Source organism: Pituophis catenifer, unplaced genomic scaffold, assembly GCF_029215685.1.
Source record: "Pituophis catenifer annectens isolate HBS135680 unplaced genomic scaffold, rPitCat1.0.hap2 SCAF_14, whole genome shotgun sequence".
Classification (NCBI taxonomy): Eukaryota; Metazoa; Chordata; class Lepidosauria; order Squamata; family Colubridae; genus Pituophis; species Pituophis catenifer.
In genome coordinates, this window is record NW_027256894.1 from 22329728 (window position 1) to 22346305 (window position 16578).

At 46.0% G+C, this 16578-nt stretch overlaps 1 protein-coding gene across 1 annotated transcript; it reads right to left on the reverse strand.

The window, feature by feature from the left end:
* Nucleotides 1–481: 481 nt before the first annotated feature.
* LOC139323838 (threonine--tRNA ligase 1, cytoplasmic-like) lies at nt 482–15405 on the reverse strand. Its single transcript, XM_070953349.1, has 19 exons — nt 15159–15405; nt 13976–14071; nt 13402–13583; nt 12432–12555; nt 11554–11675; nt 10693–10810; nt 9810–9874; nt 9515–9593; nt 8286–8432; nt 7805–7903; nt 6801–6967; nt 6464–6626; nt 5614–5751; nt 5453–5530; nt 4086–4186; nt 3236–3340; nt 3067–3139; nt 2615–2729; nt 482–1902 (listed from the first exon to the last, which is right to left on the reverse strand). Exons 1-19 carry the CDS (start codon nt 15387–15389, stop codon nt 1754–1756), a joined length of 2352 nt encoding a protein of 783 aa, XP_070809450.1. The 5' UTR covers nt 15390–15405; the 3' UTR covers nt 482–1753.
* Nucleotides 15406–16578: the final 1173 nt, after the last annotated feature.

A 16578-nucleotide genomic window follows, 5' to 3' on the forward strand; every position in this document is an offset into this window, starting at 1 on the left:
ATGAAGCAAAAATATATCTGTTATCTGGACATACAACAAGGACATGGTGGCTCAGTGGCTAAGATGCTGAGCTTGTCGATGGAAAGGTCGGCAGTTCAGCGGTTCGAATCCTTAGAGCCGCGTAACGGGGTGAGCTCCTGTTAACTTGTCCCAGCCAACCTAGCAGTTCAAAAGCAAGTACTAAAAAATGCAAGTAGAAAAATAGGAACCACCTTTCTTGGGAAGAGAACAATGTTCTGTGGCGTTGAGTTATGCTGGCCACATGACCACGGAGACATCTTCGGACAGCGCTGGCTTTTAGGCTTTGAAATGGAGATGAGCACTGCCCCTAGAATCTGGAACGACTAGCACATATGTGCAAGGGAAACCTTTACCTTTTATCTCTTGTGAGGGTTTTTTTAATTGAAATGTGATGTGAATGTGCAGTATGATAAAATTGTAACTTCCAAAAGAAAGAACTGGTTGAGACGGTACCAGGATGAATGTTCTAGTTTTATTCGGCCAAAGAGGCAAAAGCACACCACATATGCCATCCCTCAATTTAAAAGCCCCAGCTTTGGAGAGTCTTCTGCAGCTTTCTTAGAAACTCTCCAGTGAGATAAACCAATCCAGGAAGACACAAATCTGCTTTTTTTTTTTCTCCTCTCAAGAAAGCAAAGTGTAAGTAAGGCATTATCAGGAACATATTTGCAAGTTCTCCAATGCAAATGTAGATTTCATACATTAGCGAGACGGCAAAATTGATAAACTCATTTTGAGAGGACAGCTTTCTCACAGATAGCACCCCTCCAAAAAATAATAAAAAGGTATGAATGGGAAGTTTCCCTATTTTGCAACAACTTCACAAGTGTTCCTTGTAGGAGCAATTTAGAATCTGAACTTCAGGGAAAAATCAGAGGCTTCCCTGCCTTTGGATATGATGGTGCCTTCAAGTCAGTGTTGACTCCTGGCAAATGCCAGGGCAAGACTCAGCAATTTTCCTGGCAAGATTTTCAGAAATGGTTTGTCCTTGCTGCCTTCCTAGGGCTGAGAGAAAGTGGCTGGCACTAAGTCCCCCTCCTAGCCCCATGTCAGGCAGGATTAGAACTCACCATCTCCTGGTTTCTAGCCTGATGCTTAATCACTCTGCCTTTCATCCTGTATCTATATTCTATCTTATATCTGCTTATCATATATCATCAGATAAACTAACATGATTTTATAAAGTTGCCTATAAAAGGCAGCGGCTCAGAGTCTAAATATTTCTGTTCATAGGAAGGGAGTATATTCTGCTCCCCCACCAATCAATAGCAGCAACCCACACTTATAAATAAGTATCCACAAAAGGAATATCTTACGCTATATGACAGGGGTCTCCAAATTTAGCCAGAATTCCCCAGCCAGCCACGCTGGGAGCTGAAGTCCACAAGTTTTAAAGTGGTCAAGTTTGGAGCCCCCTTGCTCTGTGAGACCCAAGCTGTTTTCTTTGGAACTCTTGTTTTCCTTTTTTTTAAAAAAAACATGCATGCAAACAGCCAAAAGAATCTTAAAAGTGGTTTCAATTTTGCACTGTTTTAAGAGAACTGGCATCCACCATTTTTTGGTGACTGGAAATATTGCAACCCTGGAAAACGGCAAGTAATCCAAGGCTGCAATTCCACCTTTGTGGATTTCCAGAACGGTAAAGCTCACCCAACTGAATGAGACTTCGCTCCAAGTAAACCACAATCACTCAGGACGTGGCCAGTTTTTCTTCGTTCTTTGTTGGCGACGACTAGAATTCTTCTTCTGCGTGTAAAGTACGGGAGGCTTTCAGATTCTGTAGTTTCTCGAGGGCCAAAGAAACCGAAACTTCTCCGTGAATTTTGTTATCCCGGGTTCGTACGTTGATGGCGTTGCCTGCTTTTTCCTTCTCTCCAACCACTGCAAGGAAACAAGGTTAGGGCAACTGTGCCTCAAAGGACCGTTAATTTTTTCGAAACCCGGAAAGCACTGAGTAGCATTTAAAAGATCGCACTTTCAAGACTTATTTAAAACCATTGTCCTTTAAGGAAATTTTAAGTAATACAAATCTAAATTTAGAGTTCCCATTTATAGATAAGTCCTTGACTTAATGACCGGTCACTTAGTGGCCGAAATTACAGACTTCAAGAAAGGTGTGACCCATATTTGTGATCAGGTTTGGTCGCTAGGCAGCCGGCCACTATTTACGGCCATTTGTAGTAGCCTGCAGTCGCAGGATCACAATTTATGATAAACCAGCATTTATTTAAAAAAAAAAGGGGGGGTTGCTTAACAACCATTATTTGCTTTTGTAACACTGCCAAAAAAGTTATAAAATAAGGCTGATCATGTGATGACTTGCTTAGCGACTGACATGACTTAAGATCATAATTCCCAGCTCAAGCTGAGAACTTACCTTATATGGTTGCAAAATATATTAATGGCTTTTCTTTTTCTATAACTTGGCAAAGAGGCTTTTACATCGTGGGGATAACATTTATTTTCGTTAACTTCTCCTAATCTGATAAGGTTATTCTCAGCCCCTCCTCCAATGGTTTCTACCACGCTCAATCAGCAGACCAGAGACATGGGAGTGCCAGGTTAATGTTAAAAAACACATAGCATAAGATACCAAAAATGAAATTATACTGAGCCAGCTGTGCATTTCTTATCTTCTTATTCAACGTGCAGCTCTGATCCAAATCAACATCGGTCATAAGTCCGGCTTCAGAAGCTTCGTTGCAGACCTAAACGTGAAGAAATACTGTTTTCATAGCCCCAGAGTTTTGCAGAACAAGGGTATAAAATAGAGATTAAAAAAGCAACAGAACGACGGAGTTGGAAGGCACCTTGGAGGTCTTCTAGTCTAACCCTTGCTCAGGTAGGAAACCCTGTACCACTTCACACAAATGGTTGCCCAGTCTCTTCTTAAACACCTTCAAGTTGGAGCACCCACAATTGAAATGTCCACAATTACATTTGGAAGCATGGAGAACGGGGCGTTTTCCCCTCCTTGCAGCCATCTACAAACCCACAAATTCCTCCTTCCCGCTCTTCCTTTCTATGGATAATCTCCGCTCTTACCTGCTGGGCATATTCTTCGCAGGTATGACCAACGGGAACCACCATGACTTGCCGAGGGGAGAGCCAAAAAGGCCTGGAAGAGAAAAGGAACGGCCGAGGTTAACCATTGTTAAACGTCACCGTGACACCCTACAAGAAGCCTTTTCTCCTTCCAAGATCAGCTGCCCACCATTTTCCACTGTAGTTTTCTGCCAGGATAGCCATCATCCGCTCCACGGAGCCCAGAATCGCTCGGTGGATGATTACGGGCCTTTTCTTGTCGTTGCCGTCTTTTCTGAAAAGCAAAACGAATGAAAACATTTCACCTTAGTTTTTGCTGCCTTTTTAATTTGGGTTCAGTCAGTTTGTTGTGCAACGTGCCCAAATAAGGCTGGGGTTCCAGTTATTCCCTGCCACTAAGAGAGCTTTTAAGAACGTCGTCATCAAATGTCTAAGGACTGAAGTTTCTACTGCTCCTATCCTCCTCCTCTGCCCATTGCAAAATTCCTTCCTCCAGTCTTTCAGCTGGTACTGATGACGTTCCCTAGTTGAGTAATGAAATGTTTGGCAAAACCACCAAGCTCATAGATCACCACAGTCATCATTCTCCCCCTCTTCTTCCTCCTCTTTTTTCTCCTGTTCCTTCTCCTCTTCCTCCTGCTCCTCCTCTCTGCATTCCCTTCTAGCACTGATGACATTCCCTAGTTGGGTAATGAAACGTCTGCAACCACCAAGCTCAGAGAGCACCAGGGACCCTCAGTCTCTCCATGCTCAACTATCAAATATAATTCTCTAATCCTTGCAGCAACACAGTTGGATTGAAGGATATTCAGGAACTGCCTAAATAAGCACAGATCAAGTATCTGAACTGGTTTAATTCCTCCTCACCTCATTGCTACCTTTGCTCCATCACCTTGCCTTCCCTTCCTGTTCTAGCCTCTCTTTTAGTCTCTTGGATCACAGCCTTTTCTGCAAACCCCTCCAATTCCTCAGCTCTTCCTCGAGAGGAAGGGCTTCAGTCATGGGTCGTTGACGCTTACCCAACGTAAGTCAAATTAAACCGGACGGGTAGCTGGAAGTCAAGCTGGATCGTAGCACACTGGTGGTATCGGCCAATAGCATCTTTGATTGTGATATCGATCTGCAAAAGACAAGATTAGAGTTAGGGTTAGATCTGGGACCATTTGTTTTAACAACCATTCAAAGCTACCAAAAAAAAAGGTGACTCACGCTACGCTCCTCACAATTACAACTGTCATAGCATCCCTGTGGTCAAAATTCAGGCATGTATTCACAACGGTTGCAATATCCCAGGGTCACACGATCGCCATTCGCAAGACCCCAAAGACCTGGTTTTGCTAACGGGCTTAGAGACCCCCGAGTGGGATGAAGCCCTTCAAGTAGCTTGTTTTATTAAGTGTTGTTGCCGGGAGGGCTGTTATTGTTTTGACTGTTTATATATTGTATAAATAGGGATGCGGTGGCTCAGTGGCTAAGACGCTGAGCTTGTCCATCGAAAGGTCGGCAGTTCAGCGGTTCAAATCCCTAGTGCCGCATAACAGGGTGAGCTCCCGTGACTTGTCCCAGCTTCTGCCAACCTAGCAGTTCAAAAGCATGTAAAAAGTGCAAGTAGAAAAATAGGGGCCACCTTTGATGGGAAGGAAACAGCATTCCGTGCGCCTTTGGCGTTGAGTCATGCCAGCCACATGACCACGGAGATGGCTTTGGACAGCGCTGGCTCTTCAGCTTTGAAACGGAGATGAGCACCACCCCCTAGAGTCGGGAATGACTAACACACATGTGCGAGGGGAACCTTTCCCTTTCCCTTTTATATTGAATAAGCCACCTGGGAAAGCCAAGGGAAATCATCAAAACCATCAAAAAAGAGAAAGAATATTTCGGACATGTGATGTGACACCTGGAAAAATACAGCATCCTTCACTTAATCCTCCAGGGTAAGATTGAAGGTAAATGAGGTCCAGGCAGAAGAAGAACATCAAAATTTAAGGGACTGCTTTGGACAAAATTCGGCAGCACTTTTTCGTGCGGCTGTGAACAAAAATAGGATTGCCAACATCTGATGACAGATATGGCACAAGAAGATGATGATATTGGGTTTTCTTCTTTTGTAAACTGCCCAGTCACTGAAAAAAAAACCCCTCTAAATAAGTAAATATAATAAATAAATTTGCAACCTTTCCATCAGGCTTCAGACAAGCAGTCAATGGGAGAAGTTGGATTGGCTTAACAACCTCAGTGCAAACGGTCATAAAATTAGACGCAACTCACTGCTTAGCAACGGAAGTTCTGGTACCAATGCTAGTCATAAATTGAGGACTACCTGTGCAGAATGGAGTTTGCGTTCAATGGGGAAAGTTTCAGTTTGAACCCGGAGCCGCTCACTAACCTTGGGCCCATAAAACGCCCCGTCGCCTGGATTGAGTTTCCAAGGTTCCCCAAAATCATCCAAGCTGTTCTGGAGTTGCTGAAGTTGGAAAGAAGAAGAAGAATCGTGGTTAAAATCCCATCCATGTTTCTGCCCCGCTCCACGCACCCTGCCACAATCACCTTCTCCGCCTGATCCCAGAGCTCCTTCTCCCCTAGAAAGTTGTTGGGTCTTGTGGAAAGATGCAGCTGGAAAGTGAAACCAAAAACGGCATACACGGACTGCAGGAAATGGAGACACCCTTTCATCTCCTCCTCAATCTGAAAGTGAAGACGTCCGTCAGCAGGAACTTCAAAGGTGAAAGGAGCTGGCACTTTCCTAAAAACTATCTCCCTTGTGTTCTGACCTAGGCTTGCTTAGAAAGTATAAAGCACAATCTTAGTCCCCGCAAAATCTTTTATTTATACGGCTGTAAATTACTTTCATTTACAGTCCGCAAGGCCTGATCAACAGTCTTTCAGAGGAAGGTTATCAACACCCACCTGTCTCGTTTGGAACGCTGCCAAAGAGCTAATTTCCAGACACAGGGCAAGGCCAAACTTGGCACAGAGTTACAAACAGAACTTTCAAATCTTGAATCGGCTACATGAACTAATTGCTTCCTGCAAAAGCTGACGTCCCGTTCGCTCTTCGTGTCTTATAGGAAGGGCCAATCATCTCCAAGCCTTACTCCCAAGTAGACCCTGTTTTCTTAATTGTTCTTGTCGTCTGGCAGCTCTGCGCATGCACACACTGGGAACAGGCTTCTTCTGTTCTTCTGCCTCGCTGCTGTCAGATTCCGGAAGCTGCACATAACTATCAGATGGCCTTGGCCCACTCTCTGCCTCCGATGCAGAGCCTTTGTCCGAGCTTTCCCCAACCCCCAGGACTGGCTCAAGTTCATCCCCAACCTCCTCACTGTCTGACTCTGCTGCCAGCGGGCCACAACACCTTGGTTCCTTGCTGCAAGCAAGCCCAGTTGAAGTGTCCTACCTGCTCCATTGTGCAGAAGAGGTGAGCATCATCTTGTTGGAAGCGTCGGACTCGCGTCAGGCCACTGAGAGTCCCCGAAAGCTCGTTACGGTGAAGCACCCCAAAATCAGCCAGTCTCAGAGGCATCTCCCTCCAAGACCGAGGACGATGAGCAAACATCAGGCTGGGAGAGAAGGGGAGAAGTCTGCTAGATCGAGCAACAACGTTCATCTCAACTTAGGGAGATCCCATGACCCATTTTCCCCGTGGGATTTTGACCCATGGGTCCAAAAAACCCCCCCCATGTTAAGGGCTTAATTCCACAACCTGCTGGGAAAAGAGAAATGGGAACCCTCACCAGTGTCCGGGACAGTTCATGGGCTTCAGGGCAAAGATTTCTTTTTCCGCCTCGAAAGAGAACATGTTCTCGCTGTAATGCTGCCAGTGGCCAGAGGTTTCCCAAAGTTTACTGTTGTAGATATTGGGTGAAACGACTTCCATGAAGTTCCGCCGCTGATACTCTTCCTGTACAAGATAAGATGGCATCAGGCCCCAAAAACACAAGTATGACACACGGAGATACTGCTGAGTGATTTATTTATTGATCCTACAGACAGAATCTTGCCAGACTAAAGCAACTGTCTGCAGAACTATTAAGATATACTGTGTGAACTGCCAGGAAGGGACAGTCTTAGCCGTCTTCCTGCCTACCAGCCATTCTAAGATTGGCTGCACCTTTGCCCTCCGGAAAGCAGCCCCTCCCTTCCTCCTGGGACTCCAGACTCCATCCCAGCACAGGTGGTGAACAGGTGATGGAGAAAATGTACCTTTTGTATGTGCTGACTGCCTTTGATCTGAGGTCCTTAAAAGTTTGTTTGTTTGTCAACAAGTACAAGGAAACGTATCAGTATAGACATGGACACATGAGCCAAAGAGGTTGTAGAAAAAATGCTTTTAAAAGCCTCTGACAATCCCAGCTGAGCCGCGCGATCATCAAAGGTTTTTTTTTTTTTACTTTTAAAAGCATTTTTTCGGCCGAAGAGGTTGTAGAAAAAATGCTTTTAAAAGTAAAAAAAAAAAGCCTCTGATGATCGCACGGCTTAGCTGGGCATGGGTGGGGGGCAGGAATTTTTGCTACCGGTTCTCCGAACCACCCACCGCCATTGCTACCGGATCGGGCAATCCGGTCCGACCTGGGAGCATTTCACCCCTGATTATTGGGTTCCAAAAACAAAGAAAGACACACTGAGATTCTTGTAAGTAGTGTGTGGTCATGACTGCTGTATAGATGGCTGGGGAATTCTGAGAGCTGAAGTCGACAGTTCTCAAGGTTGAGAAACATTGCTCTATAGATGCACTTACTTTGATGAAATCCACAAGTGTATTGTAAATAAAAGCTCCACGGGGAAGAAAGAAACAACTTCCAGGGCTCAGGTCATGGAAAAAGAAGAGCTCTTGTTCCTGTACAGTCACCCAAAGTTAAAAGAAGAGTCAGCCTCACCAAGAGAAGAAATATTTGTAGATCAAGGTTGACGTTTTCTTGCAAACCCTACTCCCTCCTAGCACTGAAGATGTTACCTAGTTGGGTCATGAAACATCTACAAGCAAACAACCCAGCCCAGAGAGCACCAAGGTCAACCTTCTTGACGGGGTGAAATTCTCAAATGCAACAATGGATGCACAACAGCTCCCTGAATTTTCTTGCACAGGCTTCAAACTTACACCCCATATTTCTGACGGGGGCCTCTAGACCCTCCCCAAAGGCCACCAGAAATCTGGATGGTTTTCAGGCCCCATAAGAAAAACTTCACTTTGAGTTTATCCCTCAAAGTCCAAAGCCAACCTTGCCGATTTTCCTGTGATCCCGTTTCTTGGCTTCCTCCTGGAATTTTTCCCACTCCTTCATCATTTTAGCCTCTGGGAAAGAGATTCCATAGATCCGTTGCAAGGTTTCCATGTTGGACTTCCCCTCCCAATAGGTCGACGAATTCTAATAACCCAAAACAAAAACAAAAAAAAAGAACCCACCAAAAGTGGGGGAAAGCGATTAGTTAAAAGAGTTTGAGAAAGAAATGCACCACTATGCTTCTCTGATCATCTGAACCAGTGTTTCTCAACCTCGGTGGCTTTAAAATTGTGGACTGCCAAGTCCCAGAATTCCCCAACCAGCCAAGTTGAAGTCCAAACACCTTAAATTTGCCGAGATTGAGAAGCATTCATCTGAATCCTTTTGTTATGAACAAAAGTATCATAAATGGCCCGGGATTTCTTGATAAAACTCAACACATGCTCTTCATTTTTGATCCAGAGTAGAGTAGAGTAGAGTAGAGTAGAGTAGAGTAGAGTAGAGTAGAGTAGAGTAGAGTAGAGTAGAGTAGAACAGAACAGAACAGAAAGGACTTCTAATCCAGGGGTCTCCAACCTTAGCAACTTTAAGCCTGGCGGACTTCGACTCCCAGAATTCTGGGACTTGACGTCCGCCAGGCTTAAAGTTGCCAAGGTTGGAGACCCCTGGACTAGTACAACCCCTTGCTCAGGCAGGAAACCAGGGATGAAATGCTCCCGGTTCGGACCGGATCGCCTGATCCGGTAGCGATGGCAGCGGGTGGTTCGGAGAAGCGGTAGCAAAAATCCCTGCCCCACCCCCATGCCCAGCTAAGCCACGCGATCATCAGAGGCTCTTTTTTTTACTTTTAAAAGCATTTTTTCTACCACCTCTTCCGTCAGAGCCTTTTAAAAGCATTTTTTTTTACAACCTCTTCGTCCGAAGAGGTGGTAGAAAAAATGGTTTTAAGTTTAAAAAAAAAAAAAGTTGGCCACGCCCACCCAGTCACATTACCCCCCACCAAGCCACACCCACAGAACCGGTAATTTATATATCATTACATTTAATTATAAATATCATTATATTTATATTATTCCTCAAGCTGGCTGAGGAATTCTGGGAGTTGAAGTCTACACATCTCTTCCAAGTTTGAGAAACACGGCTCTATTGGTTACGACCAATGCTTTGAATTGGATCTGGAATTTTATTCTGACTGTTTGATTTCTACTAAAGAAAATCTTTCTTACCTTAATTATCTTTAAGGCCTTTATTTTTCCAGTGTGTCTCACATGAGGACCTCGGCATAAATCAATCAAGGGACCGCACCTATTAGGTGACCAGTGAAATCGTTAACTATGTTCGAGTTATTAGCCACTTCGCTCACCACGAATAAACACAGTTATACTGAAGCAGCTCTAAACTTCCACAGCAACATCGTAAGTTGCTTAAACTTAACCAACATTTACTTCACATGCTTCTCCTCTCTAGTTAAGAGAAGAGAACCTATTATTTTAACACACAAAATCAAATCCATCTGGTTACCTGTATACAGTTGTGGTAGGCGTGTGGATTTTCTCATTCAGGATCCGGCATTTAAACTTGTTGTACTGTGCAGAGAAATAAAGAAATCGGCAAAATAAATATATTGAGACTTTGCCATTTTGGGGCCACATGTTCTCTACCCTTGACTGCTTCACACCTGGACTTCTGGCCATGTTGGTTGGAGATCTAGAATTCCGTCATTTTTAGAGATACCAACTGGGAAAGACTGCTATTCTGCTAACAGTTTGCAGAATTTACAGCAGGATAATTTCCTGCTCTCAGAAATTCTACAATTCTTTTTGGAGACGCTTTGAATTATTATTAAAGGGGTATTTTTATTATATTTATTTATTCAGTCAATGGCCAGCCACATAAAATAACAAAAAGGGAATAAAAGACAACAATTACAATCAGGATCGACAGAGAAAAATGAGTACAATTATATATTGACAAGTATAAAATGAATCAAAAGTGGTATAATCTGAACAGTCCTATTACAATAATAATATATTTATTTACCTAGCACTAATTAAACACTAAAATATACGTCCTCTGAAAATCATTGAAAATAACTGAGCAGGATGTTGATAAAAAGAGGGGTTTTGCCTTATCATTGCAGTAGCACAAAACCAAATAGAGAGTAATAAATTAATCAAGAGGAGAAGCAACCTAGAACTAAGGAGAAATTTCCTAACGGTGAGAGCAATCAAACAGTGGAACAGAAGTTGCCTTCAGAAATTGTGGGTGCTCCCATTACTGGTGGTTTTCAAAAAGAGACTGGAAAACCATCTGTCTGAAATGATACGGGGTCTCCTGTTTGAGGAGGGAGTTGGACCAGAAGACTCCAAGGTCCCTTTGAGAACTTCAGAAATGCAGGACTTACTTTAAACATTTCTAGCAAATCTTCTTTTCGGACTTCGAGCCTTTCAAAGGGCTGCTTCTCCTTGATGATGCTTTTGCAAATGTTCTCCAGAGTAAGCAACTCCGTACTGGATACCCCTCTGGGAAAAAAGATAGTTTTTAAATCAGTGGGTCCAGCTGCACCCCCAACAAAATGATGCCCTGGTCACCTTCACACCACAGGTCAGTCCTATGCCCCTTTACCGTGGATGAGGTCATCCAAACTGTTAAAAAATTCTTAAATTATTCCCGTGTATTGCAGGTAATTTATGTAAGACATTGTTTTTTTAAAAAAACCACACCCTTGCAGGCTATTAATAACTTCAGTGATTTATTTTCATACATTCCAACCACACTAGAACAGGAAGTCCTCAATTTACGACAGACACTTCCCCAAAGGTACGACCGGTTCCAAAGTTGAGCAACGGGCCTGCATTTATGACCATTTGCAGCATTCTGCAGTCATGAGACTGCACTTTAATGACATATTTTTGCAAAAAAAAAAAAAGTGTTTATTTCTGATTTTCAGCAAAAAAATGCCAAAATGGGTCTGGTTTACAACTGCACCATTCACTTCACAAACATTGTCATAAAATTGAGTCTATCACATCATGGGTGACCTTCTTTACGATCGTCACAACTTATGACCATAATGGGCAGGCTCCATTATGGTAATAAGTCAAGGACTACCTATAACCATTACAAGCATTATTTTTTTTTTTAATTTAGCCAAAGCATCCTTGATTATTGCAAGCCACTTTGGACACTGTGGATGAAATATTATAAGTATTTTGTTCTATTTTAACGTAACATTTTATGAACCGCACTAGCTGGCAGAACATACCTGTTTTCCATGTGCATGTCATAATAGAAGCCGTTTTCAATGGGGGGTCCATAACACAAGCATCCCCCGTAGTAACTTTCCATGGCTTCACCAAGAATGTGGGCACTGGAATGCCAATAAACCTAGAGAAAGGGGAGAGAAAGGACCCACAGCAATGGAAGTCAAAGTTGGGGTGATTGATTGGTTTGTATAAATCCAACTGCCAGGGAAGTTAGTTGCTTCTTTTGCTTTTATTGAACTACGATTAACAGTATAAGATTAACATTAATCCAAGATGCACAAAGGAAAAAATAGAACAAATAAAAATATATGGATAGAGTAGAGTAGAGTAGAATGGAATAATTTTATTGTCACTTTGTACACTAATTGGCATACATTAAAAATGAAATTTCGTTGCACACAGCTCTTCAAAGCTCAACACCTCCAAATTTACACTATATAATCATGACATATATGGGTACTCTACATATACAAATTCACCATTTATCTAACGTATACCATATTATAGTTTATTACTATTGATATAAACCATAAAACCTACCCCAAGTTAGATAAAACTGTGGTTCCTGCCTCTGAGGTCAAATTATTTTAACTTCGTGGTTCTTTTCCTAGTGGGGCAACTGAAGAGACCCTGTTCATTCACATGTTATGTTACCTAAAGTTTTCCAGTTTTTATTTGGGCTGCTAAAATTAAACAGGACACATCAGCACAAATCCTGTAGCACCAGCATCTATCCCAGATAAGGAAGTTCCTCACATCCATCGCGAAAGCTGGCCTGTTTCGCATAGCCAAGAGGGAGCAGCTTTTTTAATATGGTTTGTCCTCTTTCATCAGCCTTCAAATGCTTTGCAGGGAAAAAGGGGAAATGTCGACTTACTGCCTGAGCATCTTCGTTCTCAAAGGTCAGCAGTTCCAAAGTGGAATCTCCTTCCATCGGCCGGTCGAGGTCCCACAATTCCCCATTCACTCTGGCAATGACCACACTGTCGGCAACTCCCCAGCTATGGACAGTCGAGATAGGCCAAAGGTTTAGTGCTGCACACTTCAAATAACCCAACAATCCCCTCCAGTTATGACTCAAGGTAACCTCTTTTGGACCGCACTGGGTGTTTAATTCTGCGGTTGCAGAGAAAGGGATAAGACAAGAAGCATTAAAATATAAATGTGTAACAAGGCCCATCCCTTGTGGTGTTTCTCAGCCTTGGGCACTTGAAGAAGGGTGGACACAACTCCCAGAATTCTCCGGCCAGCCATGTTGGCTGGGGAATTCTGGGAGTTGACCCCTCTTCAGGGGCCTGGTGGCTCAGCAGACTGATAGCATTGTGATTAACACCAGCTGTCTGCAATTACTATAAGTTCGAATCTCGCCAAGGCTCAAGGTTGACTCAGCCTTCCATCCTTTCTAAGGTAGGTAAATTGAGGACCCAGTTTGTGGGGGCAATAAGCTGACTTTGTATAAATATACAAAAGTATGAAGGCTATTGCTTAACGCATTGTAAGCCGCCCTGAGTCTCCGGAGAAAGGCGGCATATAAATCAAATTAAAAAAAAAAAAACACTCAAGGTTGAGACACACTTCTTCCAAGTAATCTTTTAGGTGATGCATTTGTGATATTTAAGGTGCTGAAGATTCATTGGTGGTCATTTTTTACCTGTGGGTCTACCTCTGCTCACCATCTTCCTAAAATTTCAAGCCAGCTGTAGATCACAGGTAGAAAAGACGGAAGCTGTCACGTCTATTTCAAATCAACCAGAGAGATTTAGAGTTATAACCACCCAGGTTTTAGCTACAAAAGTGGAACCTGGATTGCATTCTCAGAAATGTCCGCACACACAGTCAAAGTTTACCTGAGGTCAACAGCCACCTGGTATGGCGTTGTCTTCCAGGCCTGTCCGCTCGTCACCTTCCCATCGGAAAGCGTGATTTGGATTGTCTGACTGGGGCCGGACGCTCTGGAGCGGAGAAGTGCATCGCTCTCCTTTTTCAGCTCTTCGTAGAGTTCCAGTCTGCTCCGGATGAAGGTCGGATCCTGCAGGAATGGTTAAAAAGGGCACCTGGCAGAACTTACCTGCAGCCAGGCGCGATCTGAAAGGAACACCTGTGTCACACTTACGCCATGGTGCCAAGGGCCTGTCCTTCCAAAGAAGCCTGGCATAATCTGGATTACCCACCAATTTGGAGAGGGCTGGGCCACCCCCACCATACAGATTACGGGGACATTGAAAGAACCCCCTCCCCAATTTAAAAGGAGGGAGAAGCAACTGATGGGAGAGAAATTGGCTGGTTTTTTTTTTCAACCAATATCCAGAAAGAGGCACTTCACTTATCCCAGCAGGGAAAATGTTAGATGGTGGGTTCTTCAAACTCATCAATCTGGACCCCCACCCCAGCAAAATGCAGCCCCCCAGAAAGACCACCTACTTCTGGTGGGACCCCATCAGCAGCTCGGGGTTCCGTCCTCTTCTCCTCCCTTGCCTGATTTCTCGGGTCATCTTCGGTCTTGGTCTCCAGAAAGTCCTGGTTAAAGATGAGGCCATTAATTTGCAAAATGAAATTAACCGGCAAGGATTTCAGAGTTTATGGAAAGGTGGCCAATGGCAGCAGCAGTTCCCATTCCCCTAAAGGGCTGGGGATGATGGGAGGTGCAATCTGTGGACCCTCTAGGTCAGGGGATGGTGGAAGACCAACTGTCCATTCTCCCAAAACTCTGGGAATGGCCAGAACTGCAGCCTGTCCCTCTCGAGGTCAGAAAATGGTGGCAGCTGTGTTGTCCCTTTCCCTTTGGGGCTGGGGATGATGGGAACTGCAGTCTGTCCCTGTATAGGCCGAGGAATGGTGGGAGACGCATTGCCCATTCCCCCCAGGGGCTGGGGACGATGGGACCTGCAGAATATCCCTCTCCAGGTCGGGGGATGCTGGGAGATGCATTGCCCATTCCCCCAAGGGGCTGGGGATAATGGGAACTGCAGTCTGTCCCTCTTTAGGCGGGAGTGGGGGTGGAATAGTGGGAGGCGCATTGGCCATGCCCTTGAGGGGCTGGGGACGATGGGACCTGCAGCCAGTGTCTGTCTAGGCCGGGGAATGGTGAGAGACGCACTGTCCATTCCCCCCAGGGGCTGGGGACGATGGGACCTGCAGAATATCCCTCTCCAGGTCGGGGGATGCTGGGAGATGCATTGCCCATTCCCCCAAGGGGCTGGGGATAATGGGAACTGCAGTCTGTCCCTCTTTAGGCGGGAGTGGGGGTGGAATAGTGGGAGGCGCATTGGCCATGCCCTTGAGGGGCTGAGGACGATGGGACCTGCAGCCAGTGTCTGTCTAGGCCGGGGAATGGTGAGAGACGCACTGTCCATTCCCCCCAGGGGCTGGGGACGATGGGACCTGCAGAATATCCCTCTCCAGGTCGGGGGATGCTGGGAGATGCATTACCCATTCCCCCAAGGGGCTGGGGATAATGGGAACTGCAGTCTGTCCCTGTCTAGGCCGGGGAATGGTGGGAGGCGCACTGGCCATGCCCTTGAGGGGCTGGGGACGATGGGACCTGCAGTCTGGGCCCCCTCCAGCCCGGGGAAAGGTGGGAGCGGGGCGCGGGGGTCTGACCCACCTGGCGGGCCCGCTCGGCGGCCAGGCTGCGGCGGAGGTGGAGGAGGCGGTAGCGCAGCTTCTCGTTCTCCTCCCGCAGCGCCCGCAGCTCCGGGCCCGGCCGCTCGGGGGACGCCCAGGCGGAGGCCTCCTTCAGCCGCGCCACCTCGGCCGCCAGGCCCCGCACCTCCCGCTCCTGCCGGGCCAGGCGACCCTCCGCCGCCGCCGCCGCCGCCCCAGCCGCCATCGCCATCGCCCCGGCGGGGAAGGAGGAGGGCCAGGCCGGGCGGAGGCGGAGGAGACCCCTCCTCTCCGCCGCCGCCGCCGCCCCCAGGGAGGGAGGGAGGGAGAAAAAGAAGGGAGGAAGAAAAGAGAGAGAGAGAAAAGAAGGAAGGGAAGAAAGAGAGAGAGAAAAGGAAGAAAGGAAGGAAGGAAAGAGAGAGAAAAAAGAAGGAAGGGAAGAAAAGAGAGAGGGAAAAGAAAGGAAGGAAGGAAGGAAGAAAAGAGAGAGAAAAGAAGGAAGGAAGGAGAGAGAGAAAAAGACGAAAGGAAAAAAAAGGAAGGAAGCCGCAGCAATGGAATCGCAACAATGTATCTCTTAGCGGAGAAAGTGGGCGGGGCGCCTGCAGACCACGAGGGGGCGTGTCCCCGGAGCCCCGCCCCTTCGGAGGGGCCTCCCTCACCAGAAGGAAGGGGCTTCCATGGCAGCCATCTTGACTTTTTGGACCCTCCTCCAGGGATGTGAAGGAGAAGGATGGCGGGTACGATTCCTGTGGGAAATTTGGGGACCTTTGGTGACCCTGGGGAGGTATTTTTTGTGGGGGTCTCCTGGACTGGTTCCCCCCTCAAGAAGAAAGGAACAAAGCCATGAAAGGGCAGTGAAGAATTAACAGAATAACTGAGCTGGAAGGGACCTTGGAGGTCTTCTAGTCCAACCCTCTGCTCGAGCAGGAGAGGCCCTCAACCCTTTCAGACAAATGGCTGTCTAAGCTCTTCTTAAAAACCTCCAGTGATGGAGCACCCACAACTTCTGGTGGCAAGCTGTTCCACTGGTTAATTGTCCTCCCTGTTAGGAAGTTTCTCCTTTATTCCAGGATGCTTCTCTTTTGTTTTCTTCAACAGTGGGAATTGGGTATGTCTAGTTTAATGAAAAGAAGGACTAGGGGGGCATGATAGCAGTCTTCCAATATTTGAGGGGCTGCGCTAAAGAAGAGGGGGTCCACCCTGGTGAAATCCAACAGTTTCTGACAGATTCTGGAGAACCGGTAGCGGAAATTTTGAGCAGTTCAGAGAACCGGCAAATATCACCTCTGGCTGGCCCCAGAGTGGGGTGGGAATGGAGGTTTTGCAGTATCCTTCCCCCAGAAGTGGGGAGGGAATGGGGATTTTGCAGTATCCTTCCCCTGCCACGCCCACCAAGCCACCCCACACCCACCGAGCCA